The sequence below is a fragment of the Triplophysa rosa genome, linkage group LG2 (genome assembly GCF_024868665.1).
Source record: "Triplophysa rosa linkage group LG2, Trosa_1v2, whole genome shotgun sequence".
Taxonomy (NCBI): domain Eukaryota; kingdom Metazoa; phylum Chordata; class Actinopteri; order Cypriniformes; family Nemacheilidae; genus Triplophysa; species Triplophysa rosa.
The window spans coordinates 27,719,690-27,747,105 of NC_079891.1; the positions used below are offsets into that span (position 1 = coordinate 27,719,690).

Here is a 27,416-nt window from a genome sequence, read left to right on the forward strand (position 1 = left end):
TAATAGCTTTTCATAGTTTTAATAATATCATTAAAAGAGTTAAAGCTGAAGAAATACACTCACGCGTTCGGGCGGATTTTCTGACTCCTCTTGCTTTCCGTAGTGCGAGTGAAGGGGGCGGGACCGGCATGGCGGCCAAGGTGAGTTACTTCATACTGAGTTAGTCATGTGCATTTAATGTAAAACATAAAGATCTAAGGGATATTGTTAAGTATAATTTTTACATAACTTGCGTGTTACAGCGGTTAGTCAGAACACGAACGCGGTGTTTGTAAAATCAGTTTGGAGATCGTGCTCTTATTCACTCTCTCACACACACATACGCAAGTAACTTAACCTGTCTTTCTTACACTTAAAATAATATTGTCTGTTTCTCAAAAAGACTCTAAATCTACACAGTATTCGTCGTACCTATATATAAATAAGTTAGGCAGCTCACGTTGGCTTGAGAAGCTGTTATCTGTATGTCCCTTTAGGTCACTCAAAACACCCATGGACAACAGAATGCATTTGTGCCTTACTAATGTAGCATGCGGAAAATAACACGCACTGGTGGATTGTTTTGGCATGATGGTTGAATTGGATTGGAATAATTACATGGACTGAACGGTCAACCCATGCTTCAGTCCATTAAACCTATACAGATAATGTGCTTATCTGAAGATCAAGGAGTTGGACGGACCACACAACAGATCATAAACAAACTTAGTCACTCAGCAGTCCAAAGCTGATAGTTATTGTACTCCAAATCATTTCACATGGAACAATTTATGTAGATTTAAAAGGGACTGTGATGGATATTTCCTTGGATTGCAGGATTCTGGTTACTGTCTTTTGACGTGTGTGAGGATTTGAAGTCAAAGTCTGATACACTAATGATATGATTGATCCGCAGATTTTGAAGTATGCAGCACTTCCTGCTGCTGTAGTGGGCGTGGGCTCCTTTAGAATTTATTCTGTTGGTGATAGAAAAAGCGAGGGGCTAATTTCTCCAAAAGAGGTAAGACGACAAACTATGATCCGAATAGTATACTACATACTACTAGTACTGTTTGGACAGTATGTATAAGGTGTGCAGTAAAATTTCCTATGTACAAAACACTTGCTCTTTCCAAAATGTGCAGTATACAATAAGAGCACACAACACACTGTATGAAATATTGTATCACCCAAGGCAATGCATACATGGACCAGGACATAATATCAGACATTACCATGACCTTTCTTTTTTTCTCCCTCTCTCTCCAGCTGTCTATCTACTCAGATCATCATGCTGTTCAGTTTGTGGAAGAACGTTCTGGTCTGGTGCAAACGGGGCTGGGGGCTTTAAGGGTGGGCCTGCAGCCGTATGTCAGAGCAGTGCAGGTGTGATACATGAGCTCATATATACATTCTGTGATAATGAAGCAGTCTTTGTTTGATGGGAGGAAGGAGAAGCTTTTGAAATATTATCTATTACAACTCTCTGTTTTACTTACAGAATGGCCTCGCTTCAGTCAAGATTGGAGTCATATCTGCTTACCAGGCAGGGGAAGGTGAGTCCGATGTGTGAGAGAGCAGGAGGAAAAATGACTATAAATGTGACTAACCCCGAGCTCTTCTGGTTTTAGACACATATCACTTCCTTCGAGATCCACCACCTGGTTTTCTGCCTAGAGTTGGCATCATAACTGTGTCCGGATTGGGTGGCCTCATTCTGGCCCGCAAGGGTAAACTGAATATCATAGACTTTACCTGCACTACAGTATATACACCCTTTTTACTTTAAAATGTGAACCATAATATGTGCACAAATTTAATTCCATCTGCTGATGTGTTGCAAACAGTGATAACATAAGTGTAAATAGTTTGGCCCTCTTGCAGTTTATCAGGATAATCTGGTCCTTGAAAGTAAATACTGTAGTTGGTGACTTAAAGCAGAATCTGTATGAAATGTGTGCTGTCTCCCAGGTTCTCGTTTGAAGAAGATTCTCTTTCCTTTTGGTCTGGCTACACTCGGTACTGCAGTGTGTTACCCCATACAAACTGTTGGAGTCCTGAAGGTTCCTTCTCTCACACACGCAACTTTATATTTTTCACGTTTCTGTATAAACCTTTAAGGGATAGTTCACCCAACAATGAAAATTCTTTCGTCATTTATTCCTCCTCGTGTTGTTCAAGACCTGCATAAGACATTTTGAGGTGGACGCCAATGTTGTTACCAGTGTTCTTCAAAATATCTTTTGTATTCTGCAGAAGAAAGTCATACCAAATAATAACATTGGAGTGAATTTTTCAATTTTGGGGTGAACAATCCCTGAAATCTGTAATTTTATCCCATTGTCTTTCTGTATATGCTTTACAGATCACTGGTAAGAAGTTGTACAATGTTAGCTCATCTGTTGCCTCAATGTTTCAATCTAAACCAAAGGAAGAGATCATCATGCCTGCTGGTAGCATGGAGGTAATCCACATGTGCTTACATAATGCTCAAGTAATTTTGACACGCGTTTAAAATCATAAATCCTTTGTCAATGTGATGTAAGTTCAGCCAAAAAGATGTTAAATTCATTGCACATTTACTGTAATAGTCGGCTTGCCTATTCGTATGTTAAAATATGTTGCAATGCCATTTTTAACATTTCTTTTAATTACAGTCTGCTGCTCCTGTAACAATCCCAGATCCAGTTTCACTCACACCTGAGTCTGAACTGGCCCCTGTCATTCCAGCTGAGGAAGTGACATCACTGCCAGAAGTTGTCCCAGCAGTGGAGTTTGTATCTGAAATTGCTGCATCACCTACTGAACCTGAAACTGCCCCTGAGCTTGTGGAGAAAGCTATAGAAACCGTACCTGAACCACCTGTTCCAGAGCCTGTGGTCGAAACTGTTTCAGAGATAACGCCTGCAGACAATCTTGTAGACACTGCTTCTGAATCTGCTCACGAGCCAACATCCACTGAAACTGATCTTACTTTAGATGTTTCACAAGCCACCCCTTCTAGCACAGAACTTGAGGCCCCTGCACCAGGTCCCGCCACACTCTCAGAAGAAATTATACCCAGTGAGCAAGCATCCGCCGCCCCACCACCGGCCGACCAAGCAACTACGGAAGAGGTTCCACCTCCAGTTCATGAGGCCACACCCCCTTCTCCAGCAGTTGAAGCACCTCCCTCATCTGAATCTCCGGTACAACAGGTCAATGTTGAGCCAACAGCTGGTGAGGAAACAAGAGTTTACAGAAAGTAATGAAAGAAGCACTTAGTCTTTTCCATTCTAATATGTTCATTTTCTTCTGTTTTAGTGAAGTCACGCTTTGTTCCTGACCCATCTCTAGTCGACCACGGCCAGGCCAATCCCGAGGACGCAGACATGTACAGTACACGAAGCTGAACGAGTGACACCGGTTAACTGCAGCACAGAGAAAGATGGAGGATATATTCTGTGATGTTTTAATGTGCCATGATTCCAGCACTGTTTGATAGTTTTGTGATTCAGATATTCATGTTTTATCAATGATCCAGGTCGTGTTTGTCTTGATGTCTGACTCTTACCTCAGCTGCAGAGATCACACACGTGCACAGCCACATTTGTGTAGAAACCTACATTGTAGTTAAACCTCTTTCTAAGAAAGACACTACAGAAAGATATTATCTCAGTTAGTTCCCAGGGTTCATTTAATATAAATTTATTGTGTCATCTTAAGGTTTACTATTCTGACCTTTACTTCCGGATATAACAGAAAATTGCTTTGTACTCATTTTTACTGTGAAAATTACATTGAAAACTGGACCACAAATAAAAAGTATTGGTTGAGCAATAACATTTGAAATATACATGTATTTTCTACAATACATTTTACTGGTGTAATGTGTCAAGCCTCATCTAGGAGATGTTTTAATCAGGCTTTGTTTATTTGATCATTGAACATGTTTTCTATCCATTATGAAATGTTCATACTCTCCAGAGTTCAGACACATTTATCAAATATGGAATGCTTAGACTATCCAGCAGTTTTGGATGCTTTTCAGATCGCAGTATTTCAGAGGGCACTAACTGGGAACAGTGCATCTGTTTAATTATTTAAATGTTTCAGTTGTTCTCTCTTCATGTCTTTATGGCCTACCACTGCTTTGTGAAATAGAGAAATGCCAGGTGATGATAATAAAGATTTCTAACACGTTTTTTTTTTTTTTTGAGTAAACATGTTTATTCCTCAAAATAAAGTTTTCTAAAACAAACAATACAAAAGCAATGCACACATAAAATAAAATATTAGCTTTTAACAAATTAGCTTTTGGTCTATTCAAACAAAAGCATTTAAAATGCAAAATAAACATTAATATTAGCATCAGCGCTGATCAACATTTCTACATGTTGGTGTATATACATTCATACATAAATCATTAAACACAGGATTTTCATGACGTGTGGCTTCTCTAAGTGCTCTCAGGCTGGCAGATGTCTGCTGTTCTGTACAGTTTAGAGCAGATCATTTCTATTCTGTTCTCTCCAAGCAGACACAGATCAATGATACACACCACACGTTCTGACTCCATCTGAGGGGCAGAACTCATCAACGTCCCTGCAGATAGATGGACCCACAGATTATGTAACAGAGATATGTGCAATGTGAACATAACAGTATAGCACAAGCCAAAACACACCTGGATCAGGGCAAGTACCATCTGGCTGAACACACACGTGTCCTGTCGTCAAACAGGACAGCAGAGAGTTGTCATGGTGACTATGGGGCACTCCAGCAGCTCTGGGGTCATCGGGGGTAACAACAGGCAAAAACAGAATATCTACTGCAGCCTTTTGATTTAGGCCTGAAAGAAGAAAAGAGCTCCAGTTATTATCACGAACCCTGTCAGGCTGAGACTTTAACATTGTTTTGGAACAGAGTACGAAACAAAGTGTACGATACAAAACATGATCTTTCGCACTTGTGAGATTAACTTCAATACCGCTGTTCTTACCAAGTATAGTGAGTATGAAGTAGCCGGTGCAGGCCACAGGTGTGTGAGTATGTGTCTGTGGGGTAAGATCTGGTGTCCATTTAGCTGGGCACAGGTTCAGGTGTTGAAGCAGAACTTCTCGGTCATCAAAATGAAAATTTTCGGCAATGCTTCCTTCATCCAGTCTGCCACAACAAAAGTGATCCGTCACATTTTGCTTCACCAGTGGCCATATGCTGCTTTCCCATAATGCAGCAGATTGGCTGGCAGATTGTGCGTCTGGAGAACCGCTCAGCCTCTGGTCAATCACTTTAAAAATATATATCTTTCAATACCACATAACATGAAATAACACTATAAAGTAACGCTAGTGTTATGTGTGGAGGGATACGGCACCTTCTCTTGCGGCTGAATATCTGATCAGCATGTGTTCATCTTCACTCTCAGATTCCTCTTCTTCCAGTTCTGCTTCATTACTAGGCTCTTCTTCCACATGAGAGGTAAAGCCAGCCTGACTAAGTGCCCAATGAGACGGGAGTTATATTAGTGGCTACATGAATGCATCAGCAATGGTTGCTCTTTCAGATCTTTGGTAAAAAAAGTCTACAAAGTGGAATAAATGTAAATCAAGCAAACAAGCTAGTACTCAGATCCTCTGTTTCAGTCTCAACAGGCTTTGAAAGCAGAAGTTTTAAAATAATTTAGGTTTTTAAAAAAAAAAAAATTCAATTTAAGCACATTTAAATATAGCTGCAGAATATACAGGCTGAACCGAGAGAAACTGTACTTTGTGTAGAAATGTTTACAGTACCTGTCAGACTGTACTTTGGATCTAGTAAAATACTGACGCTGCTTTACCCTAAATAAACAAAACATTTTAACTGACATGAGATGAACTGGAATTTACGTGATGAAGTAAACATATTATGCAATAACCAGTAAACAAAGCCATGTTTTTCAACATTAAAAATACAGCAAAAAAAATTCTAATAAAAATAGCATCTGTTAGCAACTGAAGACCATTTAAGGGATACTCCACCCAAAAATGAAAATTCTGTCATAAATTACTCATCCTCAAGTTGAAGAAAGATATTAAGAAGAATGTTATCAACTAAGATTTCTGGGGTAGTCAAAGGTACCCCACAACTGTTTGTTTTCCTAAATTCTTCAAAATATCAAAACAAAAAATATATTATATTTTTTCTACTAATGGTGCCCCAGAAATCTCAATTGTTAACATTCATCCAAATATATTTCTTTGCGTTTAACAGAACAAAGAAATGGAACTTGAGGATGAGTAATTCTAATTCATGACAGAAATTTCATTTTTGGGTGGACTATCTCTTAAGACTTACTTTTTTTGAAGTTAAAAAAAAACATTTGTTGAATAAAACACCACAATGGATGTAAAATACTACAGTGACCGGTTGAGGAAGTCAAACCTTGAGTGCAGTCTCTTGCGTTTGGGTGGAATCGCAGAATCTGAATCAGATGAGGCTGAGTCTATTTTTCTCAGTTCCACAGACCTCTCCTCCATCGTGGCGTGATGCCTAAACGATCCAGCATCACTTACTCCTTGCTGTAAAAACAACACCCACATTTATATCTTGTTCGTTGCAACAATGCATTTTTTATGGAAAGAAAGACAACTAAATAATCTAACATGACCCACTGTGACTGCTGCAGCTGATTGACTCAGATTTGATAAAACAGACCTGCTGGTGACTTTGTGATGTTTCCTGTACAGCATTGACTCCAGGTTGTTGATCCCCTGGAGGCCAGGAGTGGTACTGCACAGCAGCCACGTAGCCCTGTATGGCCACTCTCTTGTGTTCTCTGTACTGCATACTCTCTAGCTCCCCCTTCAGTTCAGCAACTGCTATAATTGATGTCTCATCTACACAACAATTAGAACTTGTTGACTGTCAGATGAAAAAACCCATTTGGAGTGTATTTTGCAAAAGTTATTTTACTGATACAAATGTAAAATGATCTCAGAAAGGAATACAGTCTGTAGGTAAGGACTGTATTTGTGAAAGTGACTCATGAAATCTACATATGTATCAGGAGGGTAGATCTTACTGGCTGTGTTGTTTTTGGTGGTCGGTGTGAAGGTGGGCGGGGCAGGAGGGTAGCTGTAGTGTCCTCCGACAGCAGTCTTCTGCAGCATGACATTGTCTTTAAGTGTCTTTGTCCACTGGATGAACGCTTTTACCTTTGGCTCATTCACATACGGCTGCTTTTTATGACAGCCTGTACAAACACATACATGTACAAATACATATATTGATATCATTCTAAAGACTTTTAGTTGACTTCTTTTGTTTTCTATTCTATACTGAGGTAGTGATGCAATCTATCCCCAATTCTACTCCTTAATTTCAGTCTAAGGGCTGCCTTAAACTACACAACTTCAGCCTGGACGTTTACCTGTGTGTGGTGCCAAGTATTTTAAAATCTCAGTCAAATAGTGTAATCCAGTCTTTACAGAGACCTTGGGCATTTTTTTATCAAGACAATGTCTAGAATGTTTATGGTTATTAAGGTGTTTTAACTGCAGAGACAGATTGGATTTTCAGAATGTAGTTTTCTACATAAGGACAATTCATACCCATAATATAGCTAGAAAGGTCTTGGTTCTGCTCTTGTTTGACTGTGGGTCGACAACATGTTCTGACTGGAATTCACCTGTGATGAAGAGCTGAGTCTCTGTGCTGCTGGTCAAATAGACAAAACGATCCGCCTCCTGACACACCCTCATTTGAGTGCACACCAGATACGTCACTACAGAAAAAGAGAATGTGGAATAAAGACAAATAGAGTGAGACAATGAAATGAGGAAATTTAGTATAAGTAAAATGATGTGTTTTAAACTTATGAAATGCTACTTAAGGACATGGAGTGATGTTTTACTGGGGCAGATATTGCTGAAGATCTCTGGCTGGGATGAAGAAAAGATCTCCAGTATAAAAGGAGAGTCACTTGTCCCATCTACCGCATGTACCCACCGATATGCCCAGAATTTCTCCGGTCCTGTCACAGGCACAGACATAACTGTGTTGGCAGCACATTTGACTGGCAGTTATAAAGATAACAGGATTGTTCGACTTCACTCGGCGACACAGACCGATCAGCATGAAGACAACAACAAGCCTAATGAAAGACACAAAGCTGTCTAATCAAATAAAATACCAGACTTTTCTTTGCTCCTGATTCGTTCAAGCCGGCCTACATAAGTCACCAGACCAATGATGTCACTGGCATGGTTACTGTTGGCTTCCACCTCTGACCTGATCACAGAGAGAAACAGAGTAAACCTTTCATAAACTTTTCTCTTAAATAAACACTTAAAACAGATCCACTTCACTAAATGCATCAGACTTCGTAACACAATTGTTTTTGTGGGTGGTGAGTGTGTACCTTGTGGTAAAGTTGTATGGGACATCAGGAAGACCCCATTGAGGCTGAACACATTTCGGTGGAACCACTGTCACTACAGTTGCTGGACTTCGAGGATTCAAGCTGATCTCTACGCAACACAAACAGCTGACATTACCTAACTGACTTTGTCTGGGGACATGGTACAATAATCCTAAATCACACCTGTATAAAACTAACATGAAACAAAAAAAGACGTGAAATTCTAAGTCTAGTCTATACCAACGGAGCGGAATGCCATGAGTGAGAGAATGCTGATCTGCGGCCTTGAGCGTTTCTGATAACTGGGTTTTACAGCAAATTGCTGCAAGTACAGAACCGAGCCAACTGTTAGCCGATGGAACCATTCAGGGCAAAGTTCATTCCATAAGACCATTGACATAATGCCACTCTGATCAGCCACCTCATAGTACACCTGAAAGACAGATGACACAGTGTGGTATCAGACTTTCACTGCAGAAGTAAATAAATGATCATGTCCAACAGACTAAACAAACCATGACCTCAGCTTACCTGAAATGGGAAGTCAATATTTTGTCCAGGTTTTCCATAGTACCGGATTCTGGATCTGTGCAGAATTCGGACCAGAAGTGGTAGAGGACGTTTGGAGCTGTGAAAGAATGCTTCCAGATCCCCAAGCAAAGTAATATTAGAAACTGACAAAGGGAGGAGAACAACATTAACCACAGAAGAGACATTTATTTTCCAAATAAAATAAAATGCAAAAAAGAGATTTGTATCCAAAGTGACTTACAATACCACACATTTAATATTACATTATAGCTCTAAATTTGGATAAATCCCTATTTTGTACTTTAAATCATGCTCTACTCCACGCCCACTTTACATACCATCTAAAACTACGTGTGGCGGCGGGCTATTGGCAATCCACACACTCCCGTGAGGATCATCGTTTATCCACAACGATAAATAATGTTTCCTTGTCAGCTGCAGAGGTCCATTAGTGCGAATCACATCATCCCGAAACCACTGCGGGATGTTATCCACATCTTTAATGTTGTCAAACATCTCAGGCATTTCCGTGATGCTGTGGATGCCGTCTATCCTCAGGTAACTGTGACCCAGTCTCGTCTCATCGTGGACAACTGACAGATGGGACAGCCGAACCCCGACACCGCACCGCAGCGAGCCGTTCTTTACCCACCGGATCAGACTCTCCGCCAGCTGACACTTTACCCTCCACCGGCCGTCCGTGACTGTCAGGTCGTAGCTGTAGCTCTCAGTGGTGGGATGTAGACTCAGGTAGCGGTCAACGGCGATGACGGTCAAGGATAGCGGGCTGCCGAGGGTTAAGGAAAGATTCAATGCGCCCCGCAGCTGCTCAAGCGCTGCATGCAGAATAGATCCGGACCCGCTGTCACTGCGATCTGCGGAACATGCCATTACTGAGAGTAACGCTAGGGAACTTTTGAATTCAGATCAAAATACTCATTGCCCTAACATAATCTGATCGGGAGCGGTTCCATACATTCAGAGAGGTTTCTTATATGTCGTTAATATGCGAGTGTCTGTATAGACGTGATGGACTAGCAGGCTAATTCGCGCGTTGCAGGCTAGACGTATCTTGCATGAACGCACTTATTGCTACTAATGTTACACATTTATGAGGCAAGGGATATTTTGTCGCTCACGTGGATCAAGAATACTGCCATTACTGTCTTGAAAATTGTCTCGAAGCTCGCGAAACGTAAACACAAAGCGCGCGGCTAGTTCGTGTTTCTTCTTCCCGTGCAGCGGAAAACCGAACACTGTACATCACCGCACCGCCACCTAGAGGCAAGAAAGACACGTCGAAATGATAAAAAAAAAGTATATATTAAAATATTTTTGCATGATTGAAATGAATTATTATTAATTTAAACCAACACAATTCATACCAATCTAAATTCTAATCGCATTGGGTGCGCTCAGATACTGACTGCGGGGTTACATTGCTTGGTAACCACAGAGAATTGAGACCTAGGTAACAAATATTTGATGGCGTCTCAACAGCCTATTACATATGAAGAGTTTGGTTCAAAAATGAAAACTCCGTTAAAAAAAAATCAAAAATCATGTTTTTTTTATTCTGCATTCCAATTAATATCAAATCAAACTGAAGTTGGTTTGTTTTGATTTAAGACATAATAACTAAAAAAATACAGCTAACTAACACAACAAAACGCAATAAAAACATGATAAATTGATAACATAATAAAAAAACATGATTTTTCATCTCATTTTGGAACCAAACTCTTCATATTAAAATTACTCTAGATTTGAGATTAGAGTTGTATCATATTGTATTACTGTGTAGTCTGCAATGATTTATAATACTACTTTTCTTAATATTAGCCTGTAAAACATTTTTAAATTAACGTAAACCAGGATTATCGCTTTATTTTTAAAGATTGTAAATTCAGCATCACTAAAACAGACATCCAAGCTCTTTCAGAATGTAAACATTTTATTAATAATTTTACTAAAACAATAATTAACAATATGTTAAAGCTTGTTGTGATGGTTTATGTACACGAAAGAAAAAAGGGGTAAACAAGCCATACAACAACTGTGCAAAACCAACTAGCTGAACTGAAAAACAGAAAGCCTTTACCTCCCCCCAAGACACTTCAATAATAATTCTGTTACAAAATATCTCTGTTTTTAACTTTCAGATCAGACAATTTATATAAATGTATTTCTATTAGATATCTTATAAAATAAACAACTATATTTTCTAAATATCTTGCTTATACATCATATTACAACATCTTGTGTTTTCTGCAGCATATCGGCAGAGATGGCTGTTTACACCAGGTGCCATTTTTTCTCTTCTCATACTCCCAACACACAGTCACACAAACCCACAAGGCCTAAGGCTCATTAGAACAGACACTTTGGGGGAGAATTCCAGGCCAGAGTGAAATCTACAAAATGAAAAGAGTTGGGGGGGGGGGGTGAGAATAAAGTGCAGTCTCCACAAGCAGAGCTAAGTTTCACAGGAGAGAAAAGAGAAGACGGTCAGTTTTCCTTCACCACTCACAGCCCTATAAGACACAAAGATGCAAACATCCATATGTGCAAACAACACAGCCAACACAGTAAAACTATCAAACCTTGCAGCATTTGAGACTAAATGTTTGAGTCTGGCTTGCAAAATATTTGAGAAAACACCACAATAGCTGTTAAACTAAGGAACCGGAAGGAAGCAGCTGGTTTTGTTCAGGGTAAGATGCACACAGATGTTTCTCTAAAATGGCTGGCACATGACTGAACACATTGGATCGGTTAAGCCTTTGCAATTTTTGACAGAAAACAAGAGGCACTGGTACCGAACACCCTGGCACATTATACTGTGTGCTACTAACTCAGCCGTGTATTCGTCTAATGGCTGGAATACACTAAAAGACTTAAAATCTGAACAGATTTTTTTTTAAACTAGACATCATACACTTGCAGACTTTTTGAAAGTTTCAGATAGAAACACACTAACTGATCAAATCTGTAGACTGGCACAGACTTTCTGCAACAAGTCCAGACTGAAAATCTGGGCAAAATCTGAGCAAAAGTCTTGTAGTGTATTTCAGTCTCATAACCGTTGCTGTTTAGATTCATGCAAAACCAAGCCATGTCCACAGAACTGCTGCAACATACAGCATATTCAATGTATAAAGATACAAAAACACATCAAACATCTTTCTAGTTGGACCTTGGCAATCAAAGTGATGAGATGACCAGTTATACAATTCAGACTCCTTACAAAAACCTTTGGAAAATGTTTAGAAATGTTTCAAATGGGCAGGTCAGGTAGATATAGTGTTAAAATAATGGGAAATTTAATATAAGGGTTATAAATTAAAAAAATCATTGATGGAATGCTTCCTTTGGGTAATTTAATCAGTAAAAACCACTGAATTATGGTGCTTGGGAAAAGCACATGTTAATTTCTAAAGATGTGCAAGCAAAACACCCGCGTATGTCGCACCTGAGAGCGTCCGGGAGTTTCAAACTTTGCTGTACATAACTAAAGGAATGTTAAGTATCATACAAAAATATTTTTCATTTGAACAGGCTTTTACTAGTATGAAATACCTGCCTACAAACAAAAATATTTTATATATAAGTATAAATTACAAACATTCTTGGTTTTTTTCCATTGCACAGCATGCAGAAGGGCACATATTGTAAGCTTTCACTAACCTTGATTTTAGACTTTAAACAGATTTGTCTCAGTTTTACAAAAATAATCAGCACCAGTCTTTACATGTGCAAGGTTTGACAGGACAGGGGAGAGCACAGCTTAAAGTCCCCACGAAGAAGAAAATAGTTCTGTGATTTCTGGATGTTTTTCTTCTACTCTTTTGTAAGAGGTAAAATGTTTGACTATTGTGTGACAAAACAAAACATAAAAATGAAATGAAAAGGAGACAATAGTTCTTATTCATGAAACAAAAGCAAAACATTCTGGTAGTATTTCGTGAAGAAGGTCCAATAAGTGCATGTTTTCGCTAATATTTGAGATGCATTTGTGAGCCCAAGTTACACAGGTAGGTGAAAATATTTAATATGTAAGAAATAATTCACCTTCAAAATGAAAACTCTGTCATCATTTACTTACCCTGTTGTCATTTCCAACCCGTGTGATTTTCTTCTGCCAAACACAAAAGATATTCTGAAAAATGTTGGTAACCAAAAACCGTTGGTCCCCATTGACTTCTATTGTATGGAAACCAGTGCAAGTCGATGGGGACCAACGGTTTTATGTTACCAACATTTTTCAAAATATCTTCTTTTGTGTTCTGCAGAAGAAAGTCATATAGGTTTGAAATGACAAGAGGGCGTGTAAATAATGACAGAATTTTAATTTTGAAGATGAACTACTTTAATTCTGCAGCCCTGTTTAAAGTCATCACATTAAGATTGTCTTAAATCATTCAATCTCACGCACAGAATTTCACACGTCTGCTATAACACCCAAATTAAACCGAGCTTTTTCTATGTATAATACTGACATGTGATTTTCACATATCAATTGAAAAAGAATAAATACCAAAACAAATACCAAACACATACTTTGCTGTGCTGATATGGACAACATCACTACAGTTTCACTGTGTGAACATGTGGACCATCTGGGTCACAAATGTCTGAAACATCTCAAAAGTACAAATGAGAACCTTTTGTGTAGAGAGTCAACACGCTTTACCTGAAAAACAAGTTATGTAAAAATGAGATTTGCAATGTATGTCTGTTCTTAATGAGCTTTCATAACTCATGCGGAGGAACAATATGTACAGTAGATCTAGGAACAAAGGTAGAAAAGTTTATTGTTGACCCTAAAATTGTTCTTAAATATTTTAACGTTATTCAAGTTTCTATATGGTAATGTTAACATTACGTCTGTCTGGCCATAGAGCTAAAGTACAAGAGAGGTTTGACCCTGTTCTGCACGTGGTAACAGGCTGCCAAATGTCTTACTGTAATTAGAATGTCTGGATCTTTGCTGTGACTAGCTCCTCCCCTCCAAAACAACCGCGCATACACAAAACTCAGCAGAAAAGGATTTGTAGGATATGATCTGTGCAGATGAGCCCTGCGTAATGCAGTTTTTGACTATTCTGTTTTTTGGGGGGGCAGATTCTCACTTAACTCGTGTAGTTACTCATTTTTGTACAGTATGTGATGACAAAATGTGACATCACTCACAGCTGTTCTATCACCCAATGTATGTTTAACTGTCAAGGTATTTCTTGATTGGTTAATTTTGTCTCTCTTGTGTCTGTTGAAAATTCCAGATAACACAAACTAGCTGTAACAAGTGCCAAAAAACCTCCATAGGAACAAATATAACTGCAGCTCAAGCCTTAGCATCTTTCCAATCCACTTCGCATCCAGTTCTTAATATCGTCAATAAGAGCATCTGCTAGACCGCTCCGAGCTTCTTTGCGACCCCTGCCTCCATGAATAACAGATGGGTCACGCCCCCTCGGGCTCCTCCTACACATCCCAGCATCTCTGGGCAGTCTGGGCAGGGCAGAGCCTTGGGATGCCATCATGTGCTATCATGGGGACTTTGAGGGACTTTGGCTTTCTCGATTTGGCTCTGGAGGGAGCCTGAGCCGAGAGTCCCTTCCCATCATTCCTTTCACTCATGCCACAGAGCTAATTGCTCAGCATGCTTTCTTGGCAAACTCTTGGCTTCTCCCTGGGAGCGGGGCTACCGCGGGAGCATGTTTCTGTAGTCCGACAGGTTGCCGGACTGGGTATGATGGTGCTGCTGCTGTTGTTGTTGTTGTTGTGGCTGTAGGTATCCCACGGTGCTTTGCTGTGGAACATTTGGGGTATGGAATAAGGCCTGTGTGGGAGCACTGTGAATCAGACCCTGAGGCTGCATCTGTGAAAAAATCGTTTTTTTTGGTTACAGATTTGTTTTTGTATAATTCATGAGCTGAATCATAAAATAAAGGATGACAAAGAATATGAGACTCATGAGTCATTCATATGAACTGTAGAATGTGACTCAGTTAATGAAGCAGTTGTTCTGCTGACTAAAAAGACTCATATTGAATAAATTTGTGGTTTGTTTACCTGAAAGAACTGCTGAGGCTGCTGTAGTGGTAAGCTGTGCGGCGTAGCTGACGGGTGAGGCGTGTAGGTGGGCGTGGCCTGGTGGGTGATGAAACTATTATGGGGGATCATGATTGGTGAGGTGAAGACAGGGGAGGGGACAAGTACAGCGTTGCAATTCATCTGTTGCACAGGGAAGGGTGGAGCCATCATCTGCTGGTCCAGAGGATATCTGTAATGTACACACATGCACACACACACAAATAAACAAATCATAAACTTTCACAAAAGAAATGAGATTTTGAAGCAAAAATACACTAGCACAAACTGACTTGGTTTGTAGAACAGCTGAACTGCATTGGGAAGATGCTCCCCCACTGCTGTCTGGTACAAGCGTCTGCATTGGCTGGTTCAGCAGCATCCTGTTTATGAGAGAACATGGCCTATTACAATCAAAGCCAGCTCAACAGAAAATGAGGTTCCAAACAGTTAAGATACAGGTCCACCCCTAGGCTTGTTTCTGATTTAAAGGGATAGTACACCCAAAAATGAAATGACTTTAACAGAACAAAAAATATATATATTTTGACATTGGATCACTTTGACTTAAATTGTATAGACACAAAACCACTGAGACATTTCTCAAAATATCTTCTTTTGTGTTCCACAGAAAGAGTCATTATAAAACACTCCAGTCATACTTTAAGTGATGGAGATGCTTCCCCACTCTCAAAAAGCACACGTGTTGTGTATTATGTTAATGCTTCAATGTGTGTTGTGTTGTTACCGTAGCTGTGCATCCTGGCTGTACTCGGTGTGTGTTTGTCTTTGGCAATGGGTGTCGTGTTGGGTTCTGTGTCCGTGATTTGGAGAGAATATCATTGGATTGCTGCAGAAGGGTGTGGTCAGACTCGCTTGTGTCTGCATTGGAACATTGACAGCCTGCATCTGTCCACTCTGCACCAGTCTTGGCTGCACCTAACACACAAAAAACAACCAAGATTGTTTATGTGAACATGTATGTGTGGTGTATAATGTATATTTATATATGAGTAAGTGTACCTGAGCAGATGAGCTACTCGGCTGTTCTCTGAGCAGTGTGTGAGGTGAATGTGAGACACAGTGTTGAGGTTTGGGGTGTGTGCCATGTTGGGCCGGCCTGCCTGGACCCTGTTGCTGCGGACCTGAAGCAGCAAACTCTCCCTGTATAGGTTGCTGAAGTAGCATCTGCCGACACATGAATCCAAACACAATGTTTATTAATGACTCTTATTTAATTTTAATAATGAGATCAGTACAATAAATGCTCTGTGTTCTCAGCAGCACACAGAAGGTGTACTGCATTGCTTAAATGTACACTACATATGGCCATGAGTTTGTGTGCACACAAACAGTACACTAATAGAGTATGGGCTTGTGCATTGGGATTAACAGGGAGTTTGTCTTCCCCCAACACTTTCCATGTTTCTGAGAAGGCTTTCCAATAGATGCTGGAACACATTCCCTACACAAGAGCATTAGTGAGGTCAAGCGTTGACATTGGCTGATGGGATATGATTTGCATTTGGCATCCATCTCAAAGATGTTTAGTGTTGACATTCAACTTCAAAGGTGCTGTGTGTAATTTTGTGAAGGATCTATTGACAGAAATGCAATATTATATACACAACTACGTCTTCAGAGGTACAGTATATAAAAACCTTACATAATGAAGAGTTGTTTTTATTTCACATTTGCATCAAATTTATTATAGTTCACTAAAACTAAAACATTTCTGTTAATTGAAATCACATAAAATATTGGCTTGAATACTATTTGTAAAACAAACTAAACGAAAACTACCCATGTTGCCGAAACAAGGCACTGAAATACTGAAACTAAGACAAAACAAAACTAACACTAAAACAAACTCATATAGCAATAAACAAGCAAATAAATAAATAATAAAAAGCACATAACAAGATTGCTAAACATTTACGGTGAAAACTAAAAATATTAAAATAAAAGCAAATTTGAAATATTGAATACTGAAAACAAAAATATTGCTGCTGTAATTTTGAAATCTTGTATCTCCTGACTTTTCTTGCCATGAATCATTATTATTAGTCAAACTTAATGTTTTTCACGGGGTTTTGCAAATATCTAACCAACAACATAGTATTTCATCATTTAAAAAGTAGTGTTTTTTCCATTTCCTAAAAAATGGTGAATTTGGAAATCCGAGGTATCGGAATTGACAGTCATTCGTACACTTTAGTGTTATTTGCTTTCATGCAATGATGGTTAAGTTCAGGGGAGAGACTTCAGTATTGCTTTTTATTTGTAATTGTACGTTTTCATACAATTCACTTCGTACAAGTTCATACCAATGAGCCATTTTGTAAAATAGATATGAATTCCTGTGACATCAGGCTCTAATAATGCATGCATATGTGATTGTGTGTGTACCTGTAAGTTAGCGATTTGTAGTTTCTCTTTAATGTCGTGCAGCTCTTGCTGCTGGGTTTTAATGTCAGCCTGTAGGATGCGTGTTCTCTCTTCCAGCTGTTCCTTCAGTTGATGCATTACGCCTAACTGAGGCTGCTGGAATCCGTACAAAGCTTGTGTCTGCAACCCACACACACAAAGAACATGGAGAACTCTCACACACCCCACTATACACAGAGCCAAGAAAAGCCACACAATTCTATTCTAAGATTACTACCGACGCTAAACTGCAGCTATACTTACACACCAAACGAGAAACAGAGGAGAGGAAACAGAGGGAGAATGGATCGAGCAAGAGAGGGGTTGGGGGAGACTGACCATGGTGGTATGTTGACTGCAGGAGGGGGAGAGAGGCTCAGAGGAGTTCTGCCTTTTAATCCGGTTCTACAAACAAGCAAACAAAGGAAGATTTTAGATACACACACAAACTTGCTTTCACACATTGCGAGAGTTTGTGGATGTGTGTCTGTACCTTTGATCCGCTGTGTGGCATTCTGCTGGATGTCTTCTCTGGAACGATGGAGGCAGATTTCCGTGACGACGGGCATGGCTCTGTGTACCTCACCGAGGAGTTTGCTAAACACACACACACAGGATTTCTTTCATATGGTTTTCTCATGTATATGGAAACACCGTGAGACATGCTAAAGTGCTCACATGCCGAGTCGGACAGTGCCGTGTGCGATGATTTTCTAGAGCTTTGCGACGATACCGATCGCGTGCTGCTGATTCTGTCCCGCGGAGCATCCAAGGGAGGACACATGTCTAAAAACACCTCCTGCCCCTAAAAAACACAAACACATCTTTGTATGGTAATAAGTCCCAGTTTAGATAAGCTCATAAAAATGTGTTCTTAGCACCTTGATTGAGGACGTCGCCATATCAGATGAGGTTTCCTTTAATCCAAAATCTCTCCTTCTCTCCGCTCGGACTTCAGCATAACTTTACAGAGAGGGAGTACAAATTTAGCATTTTGTGTTTACTTGTAACTTGTTTGTCCATCAGGAAAGGACTCCAGATGCGTTTGCATCTGTGTTTACTTCCATAATGTGTCATACTTCTGAGTGAAACAGGATATTTGACTAGACAAAAATGGAGGGCGGGATTTCTTCCATCGGGGAAATGATTGGATCATAAAGTGGGTGTTACATGGCAAAAATGGATGGAGGAACAAGTTAATAAATAGGAGTGATTGGTAATGTTAGCCAGAAAGAAAGCCATTCAATACGCAGAACAAATGACATTATAATGAAAGATTGAATTCTATTTTATACTTTGGAATAATGTACACTAAATAATCATGCACAATGAGATCAGGAACGGGACGGGATAAATGTTTTCATGTTTTAACATTTTAACTTTAAAGGGATAGTTCACTTAAAAATAATGATCGTGTCAATCATGTCATCATTTATTGACCCTCGTGTTGTTTCTTATTTTGAGAAAAGTTCTGTTTTTGTGTTCAAAAAATGGAAGTCAATGGGGGCCTGTGTTGTTTGGTTACTGACATTCTTCAAAATATCTTCTTTTGTGTTATGCAGAAGAAAGAAAGTCATGCATGTTTGAAATGACATGAGGGTGTGTGATTTATCAAATCATTTCATTTTTGGCTGAACTATTCCTTTAAACCAAACTTTGAAATCTGTAGTAACACAAACTGACCACTAGGTGGATAAAGAGTATAAAAAAACCACTCGGCTTCAATTTGTTGAACAATTTATTAAAAATAAACAACTTGGATTATATTCCTATATTCTATCCTTTTAATACAAATATGCAATAAAGTGTTTAAAACATTTATGAAGCATTTAGGAAACTAAAGAGAGACTTAAAAATGGCATCTATTTGAATGAATGTGTGTTCAGCTACTAATTTGTGTGCGGTGAGCTGTGGTATGTGCATACTTTCCATATGTATGCAGTTGTGTGTGTTTTTACCTGACCACGTTGTGTGTGCAGACGATAAACTCTGGTTTGGAGTTCCACTGGTGGTATGTGATGTAATAGTGTGTCTGCAGCCAGATCCACTGCTGTCCTTTAGTCAGGAACCGATAGTAACATGATTTTCCCTTCCCGCACTGCATCACTGCAATACATACACACAGACGCAAGATCAACAGTCTCCAGAAAACATCTGAGTTTGCTTCTGTCTTTTTTAACATACTCTGTGATTAAAACAAACATCACTGTACCAAGACGGTAAACTGACCTAGTTTGAAAAGCCAGAAAGGGAGAGTGAGCGAGAGACATAGAGATAACACTTACATTGTTTATGACACTGAGCAATGAGCTCCAGGTCGTCCACATGGTAGTAATCGTAACCGGATGTCCCCAAAACCTCAAAGGGCAGGTAGCCAATGATAGGAGAGGCCCTGTAGAGAAAAACACACATGCTTGAAACAGAATGTCCGCTCTCATTAAAAGAGCCAGTACACCCGTCATTTTTTATGCGCCGACCCTAAACACTGTTGCTTGTCCTTTAATCCACAAAAAAACTCGCTTCCTCGCTTAGTCATGTGACCGGAGGAATAAAACAACATGGAAGCTTATGAGGAGCATGCAATGCCACTTATCGCCATGGCAACCAGAGATTAATAACGTAAAGTAAAACGGCTGTGATCAGGCTACTCATATAAGTACAGAATACTTTTTAGTATTTCAAGCTTAACATGCAAGTCAACTATATGTCCCAAAAAAGTACGTCTGTCAAAACGCTTTCTTTGGGGCAGGACTATCTGTTTAGCTGTAAATTTTCTTGAAAACAGTCATGTTTGCAAGTCGACTCGGTGACAGTAGCATTCCAGGAATGACACATTTCACCTTTTATAAGGCAGCTTGTGCGTCCATTTTTAGATCTGTAGGGAACAGGACATCCAGATCCTAACCTACACACACACAGTTATGTAACTCTCATGGGGTCAGAAAGGCATTCTGATTAGGTAATCTCTACCCGGGAATTTATGAATGGCCACCACAGAAAAGAAAGAGATCCCATTAAAATATGTGAGTGAGAAATGACGCCATTTCTGCCCCCGCAGCTGGCCCTGGGACGGCGGAAAGGCTGAATTAACAGATGTAAATGGTCAGCAACTGATGAATGAATCAAACCAATGACATCATCAGAAAGAATCATGAACCCTCACCAACCAAACCCAGAGAAGATACGTTTGCATAAATCAGTCATAGCAGCGTTTGACACACCTGTGATCCAAGAAGAGAAATTTCCATTCCAGACTGTGTCTTGATGTGAATTCATCACATACATCCTCCACGTTACACAGGTCCTTTAAAACACACACAATAGGAGTGTCCTTCCTTTCACATAATGGTGAATACATGTATGTAATATTGATTTTGTGCGTTCACAAGTGTGTATGTAAGTGAATTATGCGTAGTTGGGGGAGGTGCTCGCTTACCTTCAGGAACTGGGGGGTCACGAGTCTCACCGTGGCTATGAGACAGATCTGTTCTTCCAGTGAGGACTGAAGTGTGCGCGGGAACGCCAGCTCATACCCGTTTATAGAGGACAGAGGCACTGTAAAAACAGACACACACAATTTGACTCTTTCTCTATAATTAAAGGTGCTATGTGTATTTTTTTGGAGTATCTATTAACAGAAATGCAATGTAATATGGGCCATTCTACAGAATTTGTGTAAACTGCTGTCCCACATCAAAAAACACATTTAAAAAACATTCAAGTATTAAAATCTTAGTTGTTTACTAAGATCCTTCTATCATCTATTGAAACCCACAATAATATTTATAATATCAGTAAGCTTATACATATAATTATCATTTATTGGGTACTTTCAATTGGGAGATGGGTCTCCCGAACCCAAACCTCTAAATTTCAACTTATGAAAATAAGAATTCAATTTTTTTTGCATTTTTTCCCATTGTTTTTTAAAAATATATTTTAAATGTTCAAAAAAATATTTATTTTATATTTTATTTTTAATTGATTAAACTTTATGTAAAAAAATGTGTCCCGGATTTTCATGTCACTACCGAAACAGTGTATGTTTTAGTCCATTGGCTGAGACTGATTTTAGCCACACCCCTACATATTTTTATCAAGAATTATTACTGTGTCCCTCTCTCTAATAGCTACATGGTGAGTAGATCGGTCTTATCATTTTGAAGTAAATGTGTTCAAAAGTCTGAAAATCTGTGTGTAACTTTAAGGCAGTGTTTCCCAACCGCTGTGCCGCGGCACACTAGTGTGCCGTGACAAGTTGTCCGGTGTGCTGTGGAAAATGGCCAATTTTTAATAATAATAAATAAAATATAGATGTACAGCAATGTTTTACAATTAAAAGTAAACCAACTGTGACCTCATCGCGTATTTGACCACGTATACGTGATCTCATCCAGGAGACTGTACGTATACGTGACCTCGTAGCCCGCGATTTTCCCATGTGCGAATTCCACACATAATTACGACCACGCTACTAAAACCAACGGGAAAACATGGATAAATTCTTGAAAAGAAAATCTAACGACCCTGAATCGGAACCTGGGCCCTCTAGCAGTGGAGACACAGGAAAGAAAGCAAAAACGGTGAGCTCAAGACAATACAGCGACAGTTATCTGTCATATGGATTCACTTTCACCGGGGATCGCGCGGCAGCACTACCCTTATGCTTAGTCTGTGGAGAAAAACTATCTAACCATGCAATGGTTCCTAGCAAGCTTAAACGTCATTTACAAACAAAACATCCATCACTTATTAAAAAAGACAAACTATTTTGTGCGTTTGAGAGATCAAACGGAGAAACAGGCTTCTTTGATGAGAAAGAGTACCACAGTGTCTGAAAAAGCTCTCGAAGCTAGCTACCTGGTTGCTGGTTTAGTGGCAAAATCGAAAAAGCCACATACGGTGGTGGAGTCATTAATTATGCCTGCATGCAAAGCAATTGTGAAAACAATGTTGGGTCCAAATGCTGCCAAAGAAATTGCAAAAGTGCCCGTTTCAAACAATTCAATCGCCAGACGCATTGACGATATGTCCGCTGACATTGAGAGTGTTGTACTGGAAAAAATAAAAACTAGCGTCAAATTTGCACTCCAAATTGATGAATCAACAGACATAAGTGGGAATGCTCAGCTATTAGCAAACGTGCGCTTTGTGGATGGTGAAATCATCAGAGAGAATTTTTATTTTTGCAAAGAGTTGCCATCAAAAACAACAGGAGAGGAAATATTTCGGGTGACATCCGATTACATTGAACAAGGAGGACTAAAATGGGAAAACTGCGTGAGTGTGTGTACCGACGGAGCAGCATCCATGACTGGGAATACCAAGGGATTCGTCAGTAGAGTCAAAGAAAAAAATCCGAACGTCACGGTCACGCACTGTTTTTTGCATCGCGAGGCACTTGTTGCCAAGACGTTACCAAAGGAGCTGTCGAATGTGTTGGATGGTGCAGTGCGTATTGTCAACTTTATAAAAACAAGGCCTTTGAAAAGCCGACTATTTGCTATCTTATGTGAGGAGATGGGGGCAGACCATAAGACTTTATTGCTTCATACGGAGGTCCGATGGCTGTCCCGTGGTAAACTTTTGTCGCGTGTGTACGAACTGAGGGAAGAACTGAAAACCTTCTTAACAGCGGAAAAATCGGAGTACGCATTGCTGTTGGCAGATGAGGAATGGTGTGCACGGTTGGCATACATGGCGGACATTTTTGCACACCTGAATGAACTGAACACGCGAATGCAAGGGAGAAATGAAAATGTACTAACTAGCACAGACAAACTGCATGGATTCAGATCAAAGCTTGCCCTCTGGCGACAACATGTGGAAAAAGGCTCTCTTGAGATGTTTCCCCTTGCCCAAACTGGACATTCAGACAACTTTGCGGCATTGTGTGAGGTAATTTGTAAGCATCTATCAACTCTCGAAGAAAAATTCTCTTTTTATTTCCCCTTAACATCACCTGAAGCCTTTGACTGGGTTCGAGACCCATTTAGCTCATCTGCAATGGATAACGCAAATGGACTGTCGCTGCAGCAACAAGAGCAGCTCACTGAAATGAGACAGGACCGTGGTTTGAAAATTACATTCAGTGACCTACCTTTGGACAGTTTCTGGTTGACTGCTGCCAAAGAGTACCCAGTCATTGCAGACAGTGCAATCTCAGTGTTGTTATCTTTTTCCACAACCTACTTATGTGAGCTCAGCTTTTCCAGTTTGACTTATATAAAGAACAAAAATAGAGAAAGATTGAGAGCAGTTGACCAAGAGCTCCGTGTGTCGTTGTCATCAATTCCAGCGAGGATATCATCTTTGTGTTCATCAAAACAAGCTCAAGTTTCACATTGACATCATATGTGAGTACTACGTTTATTATAATATGCTGTCTTAACAAGCAATTTAAAGCAATGCAGTTTTGTGCCATTTTGTTATATTTTAGTGGTTAATTGATGCTGGTGTGCCGTGAAATTTTTTGCAAATTAAAACTGTGCCGCGGCAGAAAAAAGGTTGGGAAACACTGCTTTAAGGAACGTCACTTCCAAACATCTTTTTTCTGCAATTAATCAAACTTTTTTGGGCGTTATTCCATACATATTTTTTTTGTGTGTACATCTGTTCAGAACTTTGCTTGCTAACCATGTGCTGATTAGCATATTTGAGCTAGGCTCAAAAGTATTCAAAAATTGTTTCTAAGTGACAAAAAGAACACTTAATCCTTTATTTGGGGAAATAAACAAAAGTCAGTACAGTTATGCAAATAATTCGTATTTTAATATGTTTTAGTAGTGATATAGTATGTGAGCTTTAGGTTTTCTATTAGATTTTCACCGTCAGATGTGTGTGAAGATCAATGTGCTGGCTGCGTATGTGCAACATAGTTATTTGTATTAACATAAAATGTTGAAAGTCTGATTCAGCTGTGCAAATTAAAGAGTACATTCCTCAATATTTTTAAGGGCTTATTTTGGTTTATGGAGTGTCCGACAACAAGTTTATGTACATACATGATGTAAAAATACTATTATTTCGTAATAATAAGCAGTTTTTATTACCTTACTTCTTGACTGACTCTCAAATGATTCGTTCCGCGATTCATCTGTGTAATCTCCCCTTTCCGCCAGCGTAGTCTGATCTGATTGGTCAGATAGTGTAGTCTGCTGTGATTGGTCAGATGGTCTAGTCTGCTGTGATTGGTCAATGGTCTAGTCTGCTGTGATTGGTCAGATGGTCTAGTCTGCTGTGATTGGTCAAACGCGTTCAGCATGTGTCGCAAATGGACCGCCTATCATTACTGCTGTATTACGGTTTGCAGGTGGTTGGATATTAACAGTGTATAGAGAGAGATGGCGTCGATTTTACCTTACCAGTTCGAGCCCGAGTCTGACGAATCATTCTTTAATCCTTATACAGATGCCAGTAAGAAAAAGGACTGTTTTAGACACTTCTCTTGTAACAGTTAGTTATCACGGCATACAGTGTACGGTGTTCGTATCTTCAGATGTTATTATAACTATAGTACACCACGCAGTTCTTGAAATAAAGACTTTGCGAGTTAATATGGTTGAACACTTACATTAGCGCAACGAGTTTATAGCTAACGTTAGGTAAACAAACAGTAACAACCCCAAAAATAACGGTAACGTTAGCTAAACACAGACATGAGATAACGTCACACAAATTTAATTTTAAGTAAAGACAAAAATAAAGAGTCACACTTACAGGTTGTGATTCGGTGGAGCTTACAGGTCCAAATAAAGTTGGTATTGCAACATCTTTTAAGGAAAGACGTTTAATGTATCCTGCAGTAAAGGCGCCAAGATTGATGAAGCAATCTTCGGTAAAATGACGCGCGCAAAGTAAAACGTTCGGTTTATACTCCTTTGGTGTCGTTTGAAAAATAAATAGTAACCATTTTTTCCTCAGAAGTTCTTCCTTTGGTAGTGAAAATAAGACTGACTTAGTTTCACTACATAGAACACAGCTTCTCTTAGACATGATGCACACGTCACGAACGAGCTAGTACAGTGTTTGGGGAGGAGAGAGTTAAGTTTTCGCAGTCAGTAGGCGGGGATTTTTCTAGTGACGTAGGTACATTGTGGTTAAAGATTCGGACAGGTCATGGCTTGTTCGCGTGATTCAGAGTCGATTACCTTTTTTATAAGCTAATAACTTTGTTATTCGTTCACCTTCGGATTTACAACTTGGCAGATTGCTTACATTCAAACACGGCAAAATTAAACACTTCATGAAATGTATTTTTTATGATCTCGAGGAATGTACTCTTTAAATATTGTGATCACTACCAAAACATTACCATCACTACTGAAAATGTTTGTGTCACGACCGAAACATGGGATGTTTTGTCAAAAATAAAGCATATTAAATTATCAACTAAGATGTTATAATAGTGTTTGGTTCAATGTATACTGTATATAAACTAAAGAATCCTTAACTTTGAATACCAGTATGATCAATTGTATGCCTTTTACAAAGAAAGATTGGATTCAAAATACAACAAATCTCATAAATTACACTCGTAATATTGTTAAAATTGTAACTGTTATTGATTTACATGTGAAAACATTTTTTAAAAATAGCAAAAATATATTTAAAAAGTAGATTTAAACAAAATCTTAATATCCTTCTTATTAAATTTTTATTGTGTTTCAGTAGTGACAAAATTTCGGGAGAGGAAGAATATTTCAAACTTTCTGAAATTACAATATGAAAATTAACTGCACAATTACTAGAAATGTTTACCTTTGATATTATACAATTTGCATCCCCTTGCATGGAATTTCTACAGCAGCCCTAAATGAACAAACTGCACTACAGAGCGTGTTTCGTAAATACGCTACCTTCTTTGGCAAAGAAGCGAAATCGTGATGACATCTTTGTTCTAGGTCAGCCACTATAGTGCTTTCGAAAGGGAGGGGTGGAGTGAGCCATTGGTTGCAATTCGCAACCTCACCGTTAGATGCCACTAATTTTCCTACACTGGACTTTTAAATCGCATAACGCATTTATATAAGAATAAACAATGTTCAGTCTAAAAATTAGTTTACAAGTTTATTTGTACTGTATAAATGTGTACTATGTATTGTTCTGGTCCTACAAGCTGATTGGTCAAGCTGTAGAAGTAAACTAGGTAGGCCACCGTGGTCTCAATATCAGCCATTAAAAACCTCTATAAGCTAATTGCAACACCGTTCATATAAATTCCAGAAAAAAAACATTACATTCTGAAAAAATTACAATTACTGAATGTCCATTGATGGTGCTAACATGGTTTTGTTAACAGCATGTTTGCCAGATTCTTCAAAATCAAAACATGATTTTGATTTTCAAATCTAAATGTGACATCGCAATGACATTCTACAAGCAAATGAGGAGACGGCACAATAATCTTGTCGAATGCAAATGTTCCCACTCCAAATGGACAGCAGGACAAATACACGCTTACTGAAAACGCTGTCTTGCGCACAGCATGCGATGAGAGCCGTATGATTCAACAGACTGTGCATGAATCAGCTCGGTTGGTGTTGTGTGTGAGTCGGCTGATGTAAAAACCCACCATTGTTATGAAACTTAAAATCTCCAACGAATTTGACATATTCGTAAGTTGGCGGTTCTTTTGGGTCAACATTCCCTCTCGCTAAATGACAGCTGAACTCGATGTGCGTCTCACCTGATGATTAGAGAGAGGCAGAGAGAGAGAGAGAATAGGGGAAAGAAAAACAGGAAGGAAAGACATTGTTAGCAGCTATAAGAACAGAGCAATTCAGTTGTCAAGACACACAAACACTCAAGGTTGAGTTTAATGGTCTATTATGGCTGTGGCCCCAGTGTGCCTTTGATGATTAGCCTAAAATAGAGTACAATGACCTGACAGACCCTGAGCACAGTGTGTGTGTGTGTGTGTGTGTGTGTGGGGGGGGGGGCACTGAACTAAGTGTGACCAGTATGAACAGAGCGATCGGCCAAGATCAATTTGTCATTTTCATCT

General features: G+C 39.3%; 3 protein-coding genes across 6 annotated transcripts in view; 1 reads left to right on the plus strand and 2 right to left on the minus strand.

The window, feature by feature from the left end:
• The first annotated feature begins 110 nt into the window (after positions 1 to 110).
• apool (apolipoprotein O-like) lies at positions 111 to 4,160 on the plus strand. Its single transcript, XM_057325139.1, has 9 exons — positions 111 to 140; positions 896 to 1,000; positions 1,249 to 1,365; positions 1,481 to 1,535; positions 1,611 to 1,709; positions 1,951 to 2,042; positions 2,345 to 2,443; positions 2,637 to 3,198; positions 3,283 to 4,160. The coding sequence occupies exons 1-9, from the start codon at positions 129 to 131 to the stop codon at positions 3,369 to 3,371; spliced, it is 1,230 nt and encodes a 409-aa protein (XP_057181122.1). The 5' UTR covers positions 111 to 128; the 3' UTR covers positions 3,372 to 4,160.
• Positions 4,161 to 4,213: 53 nt separating this feature from the next.
• On the minus strand, positions 4,214 to 10,136 carry radx (RPA1 related single stranded DNA binding protein). 2 transcript variants are annotated; one of them, XM_057325118.1, is made up of 15 exons: positions 9,229 to 10,136; positions 8,891 to 9,033; positions 8,600 to 8,792; positions 8,360 to 8,468; positions 8,132 to 8,229; positions 7,853 to 7,972; positions 7,628 to 7,723; positions 7,022 to 7,192; positions 6,655 to 6,836; positions 6,382 to 6,518; positions 5,751 to 5,798; positions 5,336 to 5,454; positions 4,961 to 5,248; positions 4,646 to 4,810; positions 4,214 to 4,563 (listed from the first exon to the last, which is right to left on the minus strand). In XM_057325118.1, the coding sequence occupies exons 1-15, from the start codon at positions 9,779 to 9,781 to the stop codon at positions 4,418 to 4,420; spliced, it is 2,568 nt and encodes an 855-aa protein (XP_057181101.1). In that variant the 5' UTR covers positions 9,782 to 10,136; the 3' UTR covers positions 4,214 to 4,417. The 2 variants fall into 2 exon arrangements, with proteins under 2 accessions (XP_057181101.1, XP_057181108.1); XM_057325125.1 differs by lacking the exon at positions 5,751 to 5,798.
• Positions 10,137 to 10,832: 696 nt separating this feature from the next.
• Positions 10,833 to 27,416, minus strand: part of npas2 (neuronal PAS domain protein 2) — a 62,799-nt gene continuing 46,215 nt past the window's right edge. For all 3 annotated transcript variants that reach the window (XM_057354648.1, XM_057354666.1, XM_057354657.1), the window contains 15 exons: positions 26,985 to 27,098; positions 20,847 to 20,965; positions 20,632 to 20,714; positions 19,696 to 19,802; positions 19,369 to 19,516; positions 18,292 to 18,373; positions 18,089 to 18,215; positions 17,904 to 18,007; positions 17,750 to 17,815; positions 17,393 to 17,551; positions 16,007 to 16,171; positions 15,732 to 15,922; positions 15,277 to 15,366; positions 14,966 to 15,176; positions 10,833 to 14,771 (listed from right to left, as the gene is read on the minus strand). In XM_057354648.1, the coding sequence (XP_057210631.1) occupies positions 14,595 to 14,771; positions 14,966 to 15,176; positions 15,277 to 15,366; positions 15,732 to 15,922; positions 16,007 to 16,171; positions 17,393 to 17,551; positions 17,750 to 17,815; positions 17,904 to 18,007; positions 18,089 to 18,215; positions 18,292 to 18,373; positions 19,369 to 19,516; positions 19,696 to 19,802; positions 20,632 to 20,714; positions 20,847 to 20,965; positions 26,985 to 27,098 (1,943 nt within the window). In that variant the 3' untranslated portion in view covers positions 10,833 to 14,594. The remainder of the gene's footprint in view (positions 14,772 to 14,965; positions 15,177 to 15,276; positions 15,367 to 15,731; positions 15,923 to 16,006; positions 16,172 to 17,392; positions 17,552 to 17,749; positions 17,816 to 17,903; positions 18,008 to 18,088; positions 18,216 to 18,291; positions 18,374 to 19,368; positions 19,517 to 19,695; positions 19,803 to 20,631; positions 20,715 to 20,846; positions 20,966 to 26,984; positions 27,099 to 27,416) is intronic.

Excerpts from the sequence above, each read along its gene's own strand:
- apool (XM_057325139.1), top strand. Across the intron at positions 1,710-1,950 it reads CCTCATTCTGGCCCGCAAGG|GTTCTCGTTTGAAGAAGATT; the intron begins GTAAACTGAATA and ends GCTGTCTCCCAG. Across the intron at positions 2,444-2,636 it reads TGCCTGCTGGTAGCATGGAG|TCTGCTGCTCCTGTAACAAT; the intron begins GTAATCCACATG and ends TTTTAATTACAG.
- radx (XM_057325118.1), bottom strand. The coding sequence starts at position 9,781 with ATGGCATGTTCCGCAGATCGCAGTGACAGCGGGTCCGGATCTATTCTG. Across the intron at positions 7,724-7,852 it reads CTTCAGCAATATCTGCCCCA|TGACGTATCTGGTGTGCACT; the intron begins GTAAAACATCAC and ends CTTTTTCTGTAG. Across the intron at positions 5,455-5,750 it reads TCCAAAGTACAGTCTGACAG|TCAGGCTGGCTTTACCTCTC; the intron begins GTACTGTAAACA and ends TTGGGCACTTAG.